Source organism: Verticillium dahliae, genomic scaffold, assembly GCF_000150675.1.
Source record: "Verticillium dahliae VdLs.17 supercont1.3 genomic scaffold, whole genome shotgun sequence".
Lineage (NCBI taxonomy): Eukaryota > Fungi > Ascomycota > Sordariomycetes > Glomerellales > Plectosphaerellaceae > Verticillium > Verticillium dahliae.
In genome coordinates this window covers 1,790,684-1,804,566 of record NW_009276940.1, presented here as the reverse complement: position 1 = coordinate 1,804,566, position 13,883 = coordinate 1,790,684, and the positions used below count along the sequence as shown (strand labels likewise).

At 55.1% G+C, this 13,883-nt stretch overlaps 5 protein-coding genes across 5 annotated transcripts; 2 read left to right on the top strand and 3 right to left on the bottom strand.

Moving 5' to 3' along the window:
- Nucleotides 1–422: 422 nt before the first annotated feature.
- VDAG_02211 (endoglucanase-4) lies at nt 423–1,313 on the bottom strand (the record flags this gene model as incomplete). Its single annotated transcript, XM_009658240.1, has 1 exon — nt 423–1,313. The coding sequence occupies one exon, from the start codon at nt 1,311–1,313 to the stop codon at nt 423–425; it is 891 nt and encodes a 296-aa protein (XP_009656535.1).
- Nucleotides 1,314–5,158: 3,845 nt separating this feature from the next.
- On the top strand, nt 5,159–5,998 carry VDAG_02210 (uncharacterized protein; the record flags this gene model as incomplete). Its single annotated transcript, XM_009658239.1, has 1 exon — nt 5,159–5,998. The coding sequence occupies one exon, from the start codon at nt 5,159–5,161 to the stop codon at nt 5,996–5,998; it is 840 nt and encodes a 279-aa protein (XP_009656534.1).
- Nucleotides 5,999–6,529: 531 nt separating this feature from the next.
- Nucleotides 6,530–7,474, bottom strand: VDAG_02209 (glyoxylate reductase; the record flags this gene model as incomplete). Its single annotated transcript, XM_009658238.1, has 1 exon — nt 6,530–7,474. The coding sequence occupies one exon, from the start codon at nt 7,472–7,474 to the stop codon at nt 6,530–6,532; it is 945 nt and encodes a 314-aa protein (XP_009656533.1).
- Nucleotides 7,475–8,106: 632 nt separating this feature from the next.
- On the top strand, nt 8,107–8,606 carry VDAG_02208 (uncharacterized protein; the record flags this gene model as incomplete). The annotated part of the gene is made up of 2 exons (XM_009658237.1): nt 8,107–8,518; nt 8,584–8,606. The coding sequence occupies 2 exons, from the start codon at nt 8,107–8,109 to the stop codon at nt 8,604–8,606; spliced, it is 435 nt and encodes a 144-aa protein (XP_009656532.1).
- Nucleotides 8,607–10,203: 1,597 nt separating this feature from the next.
- VDAG_02207 (uracil permease) lies at nt 10,204–11,904 on the bottom strand (the record flags this gene model as incomplete). The annotated part of the gene is made up of 1 exon (XM_009658236.1): nt 10,204–11,904. The coding sequence occupies one exon, from the start codon at nt 11,902–11,904 to the stop codon at nt 10,204–10,206; it is 1,701 nt and encodes a 566-aa protein (XP_009656531.1).
- Nucleotides 11,905–13,883: the final 1,979 nt, after the last annotated feature.

The following is a 13,883-nucleotide window of genomic DNA, read 5'->3' as shown; positions in this document are numbered from 1 at the left end:
TCGTCGTTCACGCCCTTGTCATGGAGTTTCGTGGGTGATGACGTCGAGCTGTGGTCAGGGCCCTCAGGGGGCTAAACTTGATGGCGCTAAGATCGGCCGTGACACAGCATCCAGAGGCTTTCCATGCTTTCGTGATGTTTTTGCTGGTAGAATATTAGGCTTAATAACAGCGATATAACAATTGATTCTGAATACTACCCTGGCGAGTGGGGGTGCGGGGTCTGGTTTAAAGGTTCAGGAGGGCAATTACACGTAGAAGTCATGTTTCAACAGTCATATGATTGAGACGCGTGAATTGCTGTGCAGCCATCTCTTGACATTTGGAATCACCACCAACACTCGGTGGATATGTGGAATTGGTGAGATGATCGATAAGGCTTCCTAGGTCGAATTGCCAGATAATCATGAGCACGCCACCCATGTCACTGCACACACGCATCAGTCGGCTCAGCCCTGGCGATAGGCCCCGGCGCAGCGTCTTGGCCACCCGGGATCGCCTCTGCAGTGCCCGTAATGACCGGCATCGTCTGCTGGACCTCATCCCCCGCTCCGCTCCACAGCGTCGGCCCCGGAATCAAGTAAGCAGACAGCGGCTCCTTGGAAACATCGTACACCAGCCCCGGATCGGTCTTGCCATAGAGCTCCACGGCCGGCGTCCCCTCCGGCACCTCGTCTCCCTCCCCGATGATCTCGAGGTTGACGCACTGCGGGTAATGCTGCGTCCCAAGCCCGTCGATCCGCGCATAGTGCAGCGCCACGAGCTCCTGGCGGAGCACGTAGTGGCCCGGCCTCACCGTCTCGGGAATCCTGACGACCCACGACGAATTGTTCTGGATGAACTCGTCGCTGGCCCAGAGGCCCGGCGCGCTGGGGTACGGCCCTGCCACGCCGTCCGGGTCGACGAGCCCCCGCGCTCCGATGAGGAAGAATTCGAGCGCCGTCTTGTCGACGTCCTCGCAGAACCCGTGGCACGGCGCGAGGTACGTTAGCACGGGCCCCTTGTGCGACTCGGGGTAGCCCGCCCACTGGACTGAGAGCGTGGAGCCGGCTTCGATGGGTGCGTGGCCGCGCGCTGGCACGGCGTCGCGGTGGCAGATGATGTCGGGGTGGGCGTAGGACTCGTAGTTGACCCAGCCGTCGTCGGAGACGGTCGTGTTCCAGGCTACGAGTACGGGTGGGTTGGTCGGTTGTTTAGCGTTGAACCCTTCATAGGATGTGCCGTTGATGATGATGTTGGCGACGCGGCTGTGGGCTGCAGCGAGGGGGGCATGGAGCAACAAAGCAGGGAGGAGGAAACGGCTGAGAGAAGACATCGTAGGCATTTGACAATGTTGTCGGACTTGGGGAACTTGGCATGACGGCAAGGCTCTGTTTAGATTTGGACTGTGATCTGGGATGTTGAGTTTAAATACCCTGTTATGAAACCATGACTGTTTTCAAGACAGCGTTCCCTTGGAACACATGTGCAGACGGAAATGACGATTGACTGCGGAATCACTCTATTCACGGCGCGCTGCATCACTTGTAGAGCCTGCCATCGAGCTTACACGCAATATCAACCCGCACCACGTTGGTTCCACGACCTGCCGCCCATGATGCCGGAGTCTCGTCCGGCACCCCCAGCGCGCCGCAATTGGCGGATAGAGATTCGTATAGATGAAGATGTCCCGAACGTCCCGCCCGGCGTCGTGCCGGTATGGCGTTCGTCAATCTCGTGCACCCGTGCCGCAGGTGATCTTTGCCGGCATAGGGTCACGGAGTCGTGGAGCGCCCAACCTGATGACCGGTTTTTTCCTGGGGAAGCAGTCGTATTCTTGGTTGGTGAGGTTTCACGACCTCTTTCGAGAGCTTCCGTCGGCCGAGAAGGGCAATTATCTGATGTTGTTCCGTGGTGGATCTGAGGATCGGCGGGCGATCTTTGGGTGCATCAGGGGCTGTGCCTGGGATGTGACCTTGCTGAGTTTGACGTGTCGGAGTTTTATGCAGCGAGAGTCGGCGCCGCTGCAATATCGTGACGTCTGATCATGGTACGGAGGATCTGGACAGGCTCGGTTGGCTGAGGAAGCAATACGTCGAAATACCATGATATTTTGAGCTTTGCGTATATATGCGTCAAGTATTTGAATGCCCTCGAAAAGAGGCAAGTCGGGCTCATATTTAGACGAGGCATATTCAGGAACAGAACACACTCTGTTCGCCCAAACCACCCATGAAATGAAAAGCTCTTTGATATACCGATCATAGTGGTGATCGAGCGAAATTTGTGGAGTTTTCCTTTTCGAGTTGCTTCGGGACGTAACTTCCCTGATTCTCATGATCATCGATCACTCATTCTGGTCAGAAATCACAGTCGGCGGAAAGTCCTCCCGGGAACCGACGCACAAGACTGAATGTCGAAACAAGGGCATGTAAGGAGTGAGTTGAAGCTCACCAGAACCTGTTGAAGAGTGCAGCTGAATCCAGAGACCCTGAGAATCGGTGATAACATCCAACGCAAGAAAATCTCGCTGAGCCACTCTATACTCACGCCATGCCAGAAAAGTGAAGATCTCCAATGGACCATGACGTCTTGTAGTAATTCTTCAGTGAGCTCATTGCAAGCTTATTCCTTCAGGTGGTATTCAAAGTACACCGGGACTACAACATCAGGAACCCAGCGTCTGAGAATACTGCCGACAAGGCGCCACCCCACCTGACGGCCACAGCATTCAACCTTTCTGCAGCTGATTGAACGGAGAAACGGTAATCTTCTGTTTGCGGGTGTCACATGGCTTGCCAATCGCTACGGAATGCTGCCATAGCGCTGCCAGACTACCTCACTGCGACTACCGTTGCGAGATGTTAGACAAATCCCTCCTACGTCAAGCGATAGGCTGTTCTGCAGATCCCCTCTTCAGCTTTGCTCCTTTCAAGGCCAAGACATACGTGACGCCGCTTCGGGACGTACAAGACCCCGAGCGTTTGATTTTCACCATGCATCCCATAGAAACTTCATCGGCAGTCCGTCCGACTCCGACAAAGAGCTCTTTCGAAGCTGCGTGACTGGAGCTGTAGCTTGCAATGTCATGGGGACATTCAGGAGCTTCCCAGCGTCTCATTCCGCAGGCTAACGTGGTTTGGGGTGAGCGCTGAGGGAGCCATGCTTGTTTGAGGTCAACTCCAAGACTAGCTCAACTTCTTGAGTTTGCCCCGCGCCCAATTTGGCTGCGGCTCGCCGACCAGCCGTAGAGCCGGACTCTGGAAGCGCGAGGATCAGCTGTACCTGGAGTCTATCTGAAGAAGCGTGCGGAGAGCTGGTCTGTGCACTGCGCCGGGATCGACTCCGTTCCCGTCTGCGCGCACATCGGCTGGATGTTTGTTTCCACCAATTCCATGCCTTTAGTCTGTTATTGCTGCCCCATACTTCACCTCTATGGACACGTAGTGTGATGATGGGAATGATTGTTTGCGTGGTCTGTTTGCGTGGCTTCCACGAGGATCACACGAGGGGGGAGAACGAGGTCTCACCTCAATATGTAGGGTAGATAGGCTATTGTGCTTGTGTACTGGAATGATCCTTGAATCTTCACTGAGTTACCCTCATCACATGAAGCGAGGCAGGCGGTTGTTTGATCGAAGCAGTTCTGTGGGTTTGCGTGGAATCATTGTCACTATCCCCTCTTTCTGGTGCGTAAGCCAGAGCAAAGCAGTCTGAGGGTCCTCAAGCTTGAGGCTTATTCGTCATGATGAGGACGCCACAAGTAAGATGTTTCCACTTTCATGATTCGTCTCTTCCACGCAAGCATTGAAAAGCCGCGTAGGCATGATTCAGACCGCCAGCCCTGGGAGATAAAGCTCCTGAGCTACCACCGTTCACCACGCCACGGTGCCGTTTAGTTAGCTCAGAAGCCACCGAATGATGCAGCTATCTCCAGCGGTTATTGACTGATGCAAATGCTCGAAGAGGCTGGAAACAGGGATCACATGCATAATCCTGCCGCGGTATGCTCGACACGGAGTCCAAAACTCAACGGCGTGATGCCAGATCGGTGTTCCACCCGCTAAAATCTACACTACCGATCACACTTGGGAAGCACCGGCACTTTTCATTCGTCATTTACTCATAAGCTCACCTTTCTGATGTCTGAATTTCGGTGATTACTAAAGAGGAGGCTTGACTTTGTGGCTTGCATTAACCTCCTTCCTAGGGACCCGACGCGAATGCCGTAAATCCGGAGTTCAACATCTGATAGTTAGTTTCAACGCTAAATCTGGGGTTTTGGCCAGATTGGTAGTGTCTCTGTCAAAGATTCGGCAACTGAGGGACATTTGGTTACAGTGACAGCATCGTCATGCAGTCCGTCAAGCGCCACACGGCACTCAGGCCCCTAAAAACGTAGCAAAGACAAACTTTCGTCAGCCCAGCTGTTGGACAGGGGCAAGCTCTCCATATCGTCATAGGTCAACGGCCCGAATATCTTGCACTTTGAGAAGTGCACCCCGAGCGCTTCACGACGAGCTACTAGTTTGCCGCTGGTGCTAGTATCAACGTCTCTACGGCCATTCCGACCAGCAAAACTTTTATAATTGAGGAACGTAATGTACAGCGCCTGTCTCCACGTCCATAGGTATTTCAGTGAATACATTAGAAACTAGGTTTGGCTCAAGCGTAGCTTCTTTTATCAAAAAAAGATCACCATTCGGTCGTGTCAATATGTGATCGACAACCCAGCTTCAAAACTCACAAACATACGTCCAGGAAAGGACTGCTACTGTAAAGCACCTACACGACGCCGTCATTGTCGATCATGTAGATCTTGGACACAGACCACAAGTGCAAAGTCAAGCTTCTATCTCATCATCTGTTGAACTCCAACCGCGACACCCGAATCACTGTGAATCATGTACATGGGCCTCAAGCTTCCGAACCCCTCACTTGATCTCAGGCGATGATGCAATATGGTCTCAAAGCGATGCCGAGCGTAGCTTTGCTAAAGAAGACGTCCGTACAGCGAGGGCAATGACAAGTATAAAGCTCCTGCAGGTCCTACCCAGTTTCGCTTCTTGTTTCTCATCTTCATCAGAACAAACACGATCTACAACAACATCTAGTCCAAGCAACTTCTCACTCTTCATCTATCTCTTCTCATCATATCACATTCTCCTTTGCACCCTCAAAATGCGCTTCTCCAACACCATCACACTCATCCTCGCTGGCAGCGTCATGGCTGCGCCTGTTGCAGAGCCCCAGCCTGAGGCTGCCCCAGAGGCTGTCTCTGAGTCTGATATCGAGGCACGCCAGCTACTCAAGGGCCTTGCGCCTCCTGTCGCTGGCCTTCTCGCGTCCCTGGGACTTGTCGGGCTTGCTCCTCCAGTTGGTGCTATCGTCGACACTCTGGGCGACAATGTCAAAAAGCGACAGTTGCTGAATGACTTGTCTCCTGATGTCGCTCTCCTCCTCACATCACTCGGCCTTGGTGGGCTTGCACCTCCCGTCGCGGGCATCGTCGACACTCTCGGAAATGATGTCAAGAAGCGGCAACTTCTGAACGACTTGTCTCCAGATGTTGCCCTCCTCTTGACCTCTCTCGGCCTGGGTGGTCTCGCCCCTCCCGTCGCCGGTATTGTCGACACTCTCGGCAATGATGTGAAGAAGCGACAGCTTCTCAACGACCTGTCACCTGATGTCGCCCTCCTCTTGACCTCTCTCGGCCTGGGTGGCCTCGCCCCTCCTGTCGCCGGCATTGTCGATACTCTTGGCAACGACGTGAAGAAGCGACAGCTTCTCAACGACCTGTCACCTGATGTCGCCCTCCTCTTGACCTCTCTCGGCCTGGGTGGTCTCGCCCCTCCCGTCGCCGGTATTGTCGACACTCTCGGCAATGATGTGAAGAAGCGACAGCTTCTCAACGACCTGTCCCCCGACGTTGCCCTTCTTCTCACTTCTCTTGGTCTGGGCGGACTTGCCCCTCCTGTTGCCGGTATTGTCGACACCCTTGGCAACGATGTCAAGAAATGACGAGGCAAAAAAAAATCTGATCGGCGTTCTTCTGAGTTGAAATGGAACAATAATGTAATAAGACGCAAAAGTTGTATCGCACGCCAACATAATGTCTCAGACCCAGGGGGTAGCAGAAGGTCTTCACAGCAAGCTGTATACACACTACCTATGTAAAATAATCGTTGTTCTCCCTTAATATAAGTGTAGTCATTCGTTCGTCATATATTTGCTTTCCAGTACTGACCGTAGAGTTGCCGGATATAATGCCGAGTTTCAACAACTTTGAAACATTTGGTTCACGTGTTTGCCCCTCCAGCCACAAGGGAATCTCAATGCAGTCAAATTATGAAAACGCACTTCGACGGCGGATGTTGAAATTACACGCTCGAACGTTTTAGGACATATGTGCCGCAGAATTGCACGCAGAATATCTTGAGGACCCCAAATTGACACTCTAGGTGAAGCCTTGACGCTTTTTGACCATCTGACGTATCCTCTCATGATCACGATCATTCCTTGCTTAATTCATGTCTCTATTCTGTCTCTACTTTACATCAAACTCTTCAGACGCTGGCCCGCAGAGAACCGCCTCAGATTATCCGCAATCAGCGCCTCGGCATCCTGCGGCCTACCGCCTGCAGCATGGGGCGAGACAATCAGGTTAGGCGCCTTCCACAGCTTGCTCGAACCAGGCAGCGGCTCCGTGTCGAAGACATCGAGCGCCGCACCGCCAATCTCCTCCTTCGTCAGCGCCTGGAACAGCGCCTCCTCGTCGACGGACGTGCCGCGGCCGACGTTGACAACCCAGGCGTGCTTGGGCAGAAGAGCAAGACGCTCAGCGTTCAGAGCGTGGCGCGTGGAGTCGGAGCCCGGCAGGATCATGACGAGCGCGTCAGTCTCCTTGAGGAGCGTAGGCAGGCTGTCCTCTGCGAACACCTCGATACCGTTGCGGACGCCGGCGTTGCGCGCGACACCGCGGACTTTGGCGCCGAGGCCGACTAGGTGGGGGGTCAGGGTCTTGGCAATGTTGCCGTAGCCCCAGATGAGAACGTTGGCGCCGCGCAGGGAGGTGAAGCGGTCGGCGGGGCGGTCGGGCTGAGGGCCGCCGAGGTGGCCGGGCCACTTGCCCTGGAGCTGGTAGTCGCGCATCTCGTAGAAGCGACGAGCGGCGTTGAGCAGGAGGCCCAGGGCGTGCTCCGCAACAGTGTAGTCGTGAAGGCCGGAGCCGGTGGTGATGGCAATCCTGGACGAGTCGAAACCGGCGTTGAGCACATCGTTGGGGCCGGCCGCCAGGGACTGAATCCAACGAAGGTTCTTCATGCGTGCGGCGGCATCTTTGAGGTTCTCGGCCGTATTTGTCCAGGTGACGAGGATCTCGGCGTCGATGAGTTCCTCTGGGATGAGCTGCTTGACATCGTAGGGCTGGAGGTCGACGGAGAAGCCCTTGAGGCTGTCAACGTCGAGCACGAGGGAGGTAGGGTAGAGGAGCTTCATATTGACTGATTGTGAGGTTTGGATGATGATTAGGAGGAGAACTTTGGTCGAGGGATCTACGAGAGGTGATTTCGTTGGTGAAATCTCTCTTCGTGGTTCGTTCGTCTTCCCCTCGGTCCAACATCAAGCGATGCCGGCGAACCATCCCCCACGTATTGCCGCCAGTTAGAGGGGCCGGGGGCGGGGTGGGTGGGGGTCATGTGTTCCCGTGACGTCAAACCCTCATCGCGGGGCCGGCAGCTGCTGGCAGGTGGACCAGCGGGCAACATTCGGATGAGACCGAATGAGGGCAAAATCCCATCGCCAGGCTGTTGCCAATGAGAAAGGTTTAGTTGCTCAGCAATGTGTTTCCGACAACTGACCAACCATGTTGAAAGTTCATGTCTCCCTGTACTTGACTGTCCAAGCCAAGATGTGTCCTCTTCGGTACGTGACATCGCAGACGGCCTGCATATGCGGTCAGCCTGGTCAAGTCAGACTACAATCAAGGCCGGAATCCAGTCAGAGTATAAAGAGACTGTGTAGACAACAATTAAAGAACATGGAATTAAAACGAACCTGGGACACTCCCTTGTTCCCCCACTTCTTTTAGCCGCGGCACTGTCCGTGACCCAACACGAACACCTCCAGTCATGGCGTTCGCCTCCTCAGATGAGGTTCTCGCAGCGGTGCTATCAAAACAGTACGCTGATTATCGGCATGCACCAGACATCGAGGCCCGTGCCGCCTTCATATCTCCCCACTGTCGTCAAATATGCCGCCCTCACCCTTCGTACGGAGCTTCTGATCGCCAGGCCATCCTGGAATACTTGTATGAGGCCTCAGGAGAGCGGCCCTACGACAAGACAACAACACCCATTCAGCAGATTCTCCAATCGCAAGCTGGTGTCCCGCCAGGCGCCAAGGCGTACTATACTATTCGTCCTCTAACACAAGGAGAGCTGAACTTTGGCAATGTTCCAGGGGATCCGGTACGAGGTTTCCTGGATTCTGAAGCAATGAGGGATATGGCTGTCGACCAAAAATGGGTTGGAATGAGGGTTAGTATGTGGACTGATGGCGGGATCGGCGAGGGGGGCGAGAAGTTGGGGCTACTTGTGGAGGTGCAGTACTGGTGGACCAAAGAAAATGATAAATGGGCACAAATTGCTCACGACATAATGTATTTGGGCTCTCGGGATGGCTCAGAGGGGGTAAATGACGAGATTCTCGGATAAAGCCCGTAGTTACCTTTTGCCACACGTGGGCCACAATGATGGTTTTTTGGCAATACCGGGGCCTGAGTTAGTCGAGATCATAACCTCCTGAAAGGACCTGTCAAGGCCTGACTGAAACGGTCATGGTGGTGTCATTGGACGTGATGAGGTTATTCAATCACAGCGGATACCAAGAAACGCAACGCCAAGCTATGAGACATTGCTATTGGACCAGTCTAAGAGCGTTCGATATGTGAATATTGTAAACGCATAAATGGGTCCAGACTCTGGAGATAATATACCATCCGTAACTGAATCATCAATGACCAGCAGAGTCACTGGCTGAGCTGTGGACCACCGAGGGGATGAGATGTGTTGGTCTGAGGCGAGTACTGACGAATGACCTGCGATAAGCTTGTCATGTGGTATTGGTCGCCCTCGTTTGAAGCTCCAGGAGAATCAGCATACGCGCGGTCGAATAGTATCATTGCCAGCCTGAACTGCCACATTTGCATTTTTCTTCTCACATGACGAGTCCTGTTGTACCACCATGTATAATATCCAGCTAGGTGAGCAGGTGAGCATTGGCTAGCAGTTCCCCGCCCGTCCATGAACAACAGATGCCTCCCTTGCACAACTACTGGAGGTCAGCCTTCTGCTGCACTATAAAACGCACGATTGTGGTTCAGCACAACTGAAGCAGAGTGTGTTGCCCGGCATTAGCGAATGATACCACAGCATCCATATCACAAGACGTTTCTATCATCAGGTAAGTCAGTCCAGCCGGGAGAGGGCGACGAGGCTGTGAGCCATTTGATAAAGTGCACCCGCCAACACATCCGTTGTATCACCCACCAACTGTTTTTGGCCTAATGCATCATCAGGCTCTGGGGTGGCAGATAAAAAGGAAGGAATGGGAGCACACCAGAAGCATAAATAGGCAGCCTCCAAGAATTCCCGTGAAGATTCGTTTCCGAGATGGTGAAGATTCATGAACTATAGGAGTTAGGATTCTTACCAAATATTGTCTCGCGAACACAATCTCAACACTCACCGTGAGCATTCCCGAAGCAGAACAGACGCTGTGCAAAACGCCCTAATCAGTGCCACCAGACAGACACAACCTACTCCAACAACAGCTGCAATGCCGGACAAGTGTGGCTCGTGTAAAAGCTCCCTCGATGGCCCTGCAGGATACATTCGAACTACAGAGTCCTGCGATTGCACCAATGGCGAGATCGAGCTTGAGAATGGTGAGACTATAAGGTGCAGTCGCTGTCATAATGGAGTGCGCACCGTCGATGTGCCCTGTACCCATTCAGGGCATACTTAGATTGGAAGTGGTGTAAGCCACCGCGTTGTTCTCAAAACACCAAGCAGACGAGATCAAGCATGGTTGTGCACGCTGTGACGCCGACACTGTGAGGAGGACGAAGCAGGTATTTTAGGCAGTGCAAATATGACATGAGTTAACCCCTCTGCATCTCCATATGGTGGAGCTACACATTTCTCACTGCCAACTTGATGCTCTCTTCACAAAACCTGCTGAACACCCCCATCCTGCCTATTCGTAACCCCCTTCTCGACTTCGTATGACGTCTCCGTCGGCGCGCTCTTACTGAGGATAACAGTCTTGTGCCCGTCGCCAAACGTGCCAAAGTAATCCTCATCATCGACGAGACCAGCCCCCTCCACGGGCCAGATCCTACACATACTCCAGTAGAAGGTCATGGCGAGGAACAGCCCAGCCGGCCACGCCATGTAGTAGAGATGCGACCACCCCGTCTCCTCCCTCGTCGGGTCCTCAACCCGCCATACGAACCCCGGCATGAGCGGCCACGTCGCCAGCACCCAGGCGGCAACGGCGCGGAAGTTGACGCCGCGCCAGTACCAGTACGAGCTCCGCGGCGAGAGCTCGTACAGGTGCGTCAGCCGCAGGCGGCGGCCGCGCACAAGGTAGTAGTCGGCGAACATGACGCCGGTCATGGAGCCGAGGAAGACGCCGTAGCCGCCCATGACGGTGAGGAACTTGCTGGCGCCGTTCATGAGGCGCCACGGCTGCAGGATGAAGGCGCAGGCGGCGGTGAGGTAGCCGCCGCGGCGGAGGTTGAAGAGGCGCGGCGCGAGGGCCGACAGGTCGATGCCGTTGGAGAGGGCGTTTTGCGCGACGGCGATGCCGAACTGCGCGAGGATGAAGGCCAGCGAGGCAAAGGCGACGGCGGCGCGCGCGCGCGGCGAATCGTCGTGGTGGACCTGCAGGGCGTCGAGGAAGCGGTAGGGCTCCCAGACGAGGGTGCCGCGGGTGTGAGGGAAGAGTTCAGCGGCGCACGAGGTGCAGACTATGCCGACAAAGGCGACGAAGATGGTGTTGGTCGGCACGAAGAGGAGCTGAGCAAGGATCTGGTCGCGGGGTTTGCGGGCGAAGCGCGTATAGTCGGACTGACTGTACAAATGGGTGGCGATGCCGGAAATGTTGGTGCAGATGCCGAGCAAGAGCATCCAGCCGAGATGAGAGCCGGTGGCCTGCTTGATACCGGCGGTTGCCGTGATATCGGAGGCCATGGGGCCCAGGTCGCCCACGGTCGCAAGGCAATAAATAAAGATGGTCACGACGGTAGGGATGACTGTCAGGGCGGCAATGGCAAACGGGATGTGGTAGCGCTCGGGACGGATGTAGATAAGAGGCAGACAGAGCAGCGAGAAGATGATGAAGCCCGTAAAGTCGGCAACCGTCATTGTGCCGTCAGCGAGCGGCTTGTCAAGCCTGTTGAAAGAGGGCCAGATGGATGAGATGAAGGTCCGCACACACTGTCCTCCCCAGTAGACTTGGGTTGAGTACCAGATGAAGGAGAGCATGATGCGCTGCACCATGGGGATGAAGGCTCCCCACATGCCCCAGCTCGACTTCTGCAGGATGCAGAAACCGATATGCCATTTCGCACCCGGCGCGCCTGTCAACACGCAGATGAGACCGACAAGACAGTGGCCGATGATGACCGTAAGCATAGCTTGCCATACGTTGAGTCCGAGTGCGATTAGGGCAGAGCCGGTGGTCCACCCGCCAATGTTGAAGGATCCAGTAACGACCCAGAGCCCCACGAACTGCCAAGGACCATATGTCCGGCGAGATGGTGGCAGTGGTCTGGTATCGTGGTTCATGTAGGCTGTTGTCGAAACATCCGTCTCGCGCGGAACCTCGATGCGCCGGAACGCTCGTCGGACGGCCAAACTCATAATGACAGGGGAAGCCGTCTGGCTTGTAGAATATCGGAGGAGATTGTAGAGGCGAGAGCAATCATGTAATTCGAAGAAACTGCTCGGTGAGATCGACTGGCTTACCAAAGGCCTCTCCACTCGTACAGCCAACTCTGTGTACCGGAGAAGTTGGTGTGGTCGTCGCTTGCTTGACGTGATAGGCGTCGCGGTCGTTGACAGTGAATTCCCACGAGACAAGTGGTGGGGATCCCGATCCCTTGGTACTGGGCCACTCGCTTGATTAAATATGGAAAGCCACCCTTGGCGATGGAGTCATATCCCGGCCCCAGGGTTCGAACGCCTGGTAGGGCGTGGCTGGGCTTGGACTGGGCAGACAGCGGTTCAGCAAGTCGGTGAGAGCAATCAAGCTCCGATGGAGGGCAGAGAACACCAGTAGCAAGTCGCTGGGGCGTTTTTAGGGGACGGGCGGGAAGCGGATGGCACTCGCGATACCTGTCCCCGGTCGAGGTGGTGTTCTTGACAGCTACCGTAAACACTAGAGTGCTTGGAATGGGGCTCAGACTGGGGTTTTGGTAGGTTCGGAATTCACGGATGAGGTTCCTTGGGCCCAGTCTCCTCGTGGCCGGCCCGTTGATTTGGTGATCTTAATCGCAAGGTGAGGTAGGCGAGATGGGTGGCGGTCTCCTCCAGAGGAAGACGGTTACTGACGGCTGCTAGTAGACTAGATCGAGGAACAACAAGTCGAAAGGTCTCAGTCTCGGTGAGGCGTGCGTCTGCAGCTGTCTTTGAGGACCCTGTTCCTGAATTCTCTAGGGCATGGCACTTCTTTCCTGCGGCCGAGGGACCACGTCAAGTTGTATGTTTATCTTGAGCTTGAGATGCCTGGCCCTGATGATCAAAGAAGAAGACGGGGCGATCATTTCCCAATGCCAACAAGGCTAGCAAGCTGCTCGTCTCTTCAGCACTCTATCACCTGCATCGAATGCCGAAAGAGGCTCGAGCTATAGAGGCTACTGCAAGACCGGTGACACGAGACCCCGTTTCCCACGCCATGACCAAGCGGCCTCAACTGCTACAGTACCTTACCACGACACGACTTGTCGTATCTACCGGCAGCCACGGCGCCTTTGAATCATGTCTCCCCCCCAGGAATGGTGCTATAGCCCTGGCTCGAGGGCCACCCATTCGCTCTCCCAGCTCAGGACACCCACCAGCTAGGTAGCGCCATCACCACCCGCTCCAACCCCGGCCCAGAGGGCTTCCCTCGCTCTAGGGGATGACCATTATTGGAGCCACCGGCACGCGCAAGGTTCGCTTGGGCCAGACGCCATCACACCCACCAACCCAACGGAGCCCAGCACTAGTATTGTGCTCAAAGAAATCAGAAGGTTCTGTCGAGTCAGTGATGACGTGGGTACACCATCCCACAATCAACCCCCCTCTCTTTTTATTAGCCTTTCAGAGAAGCAGAGCCGGGGGTTGCTCCGACCCAGTCAGAAAACAAGAAAACAGGCTGGGCACAGGTCGGCCGCCAAGGATAACGAGGTGCCCAGTCCCTGCTGCCAGCGAGACCAACACAACTCACATGCACGCCTTCGACTTTGACGTGCTCGGCTCTCCAAGACGAGCCGGCATGCATGCATGCAGCTACCCGACCCTCCTCCCCCCCTACCAGGGGACCTCTCACCTCTTCAAGCGTTGACAAACTGCTGCTCACGCTCACCACCATCTGTCTCCCGGGCATCCGTCCGCCTTGATTACCTACCCAGAGAGTCTGCCTGTCTACCTGTCTCGCGACGGATGCGTGACCTCCACCCACCTCGAGCGGCACGAATTCAACCGCTTCACCAGCCGTTTACCAGCTTAAACACGCAAGAAATCACTGCAAAACAGCTCATCCACGAAAAGGGGGCGTTCATCGCGGCACGGCGCGCGGGGTCGCAGACGGCCTGGCGGGAAGAGGGAAGGGATCTGAAAATCGCCCGTCGGGCCAGGCC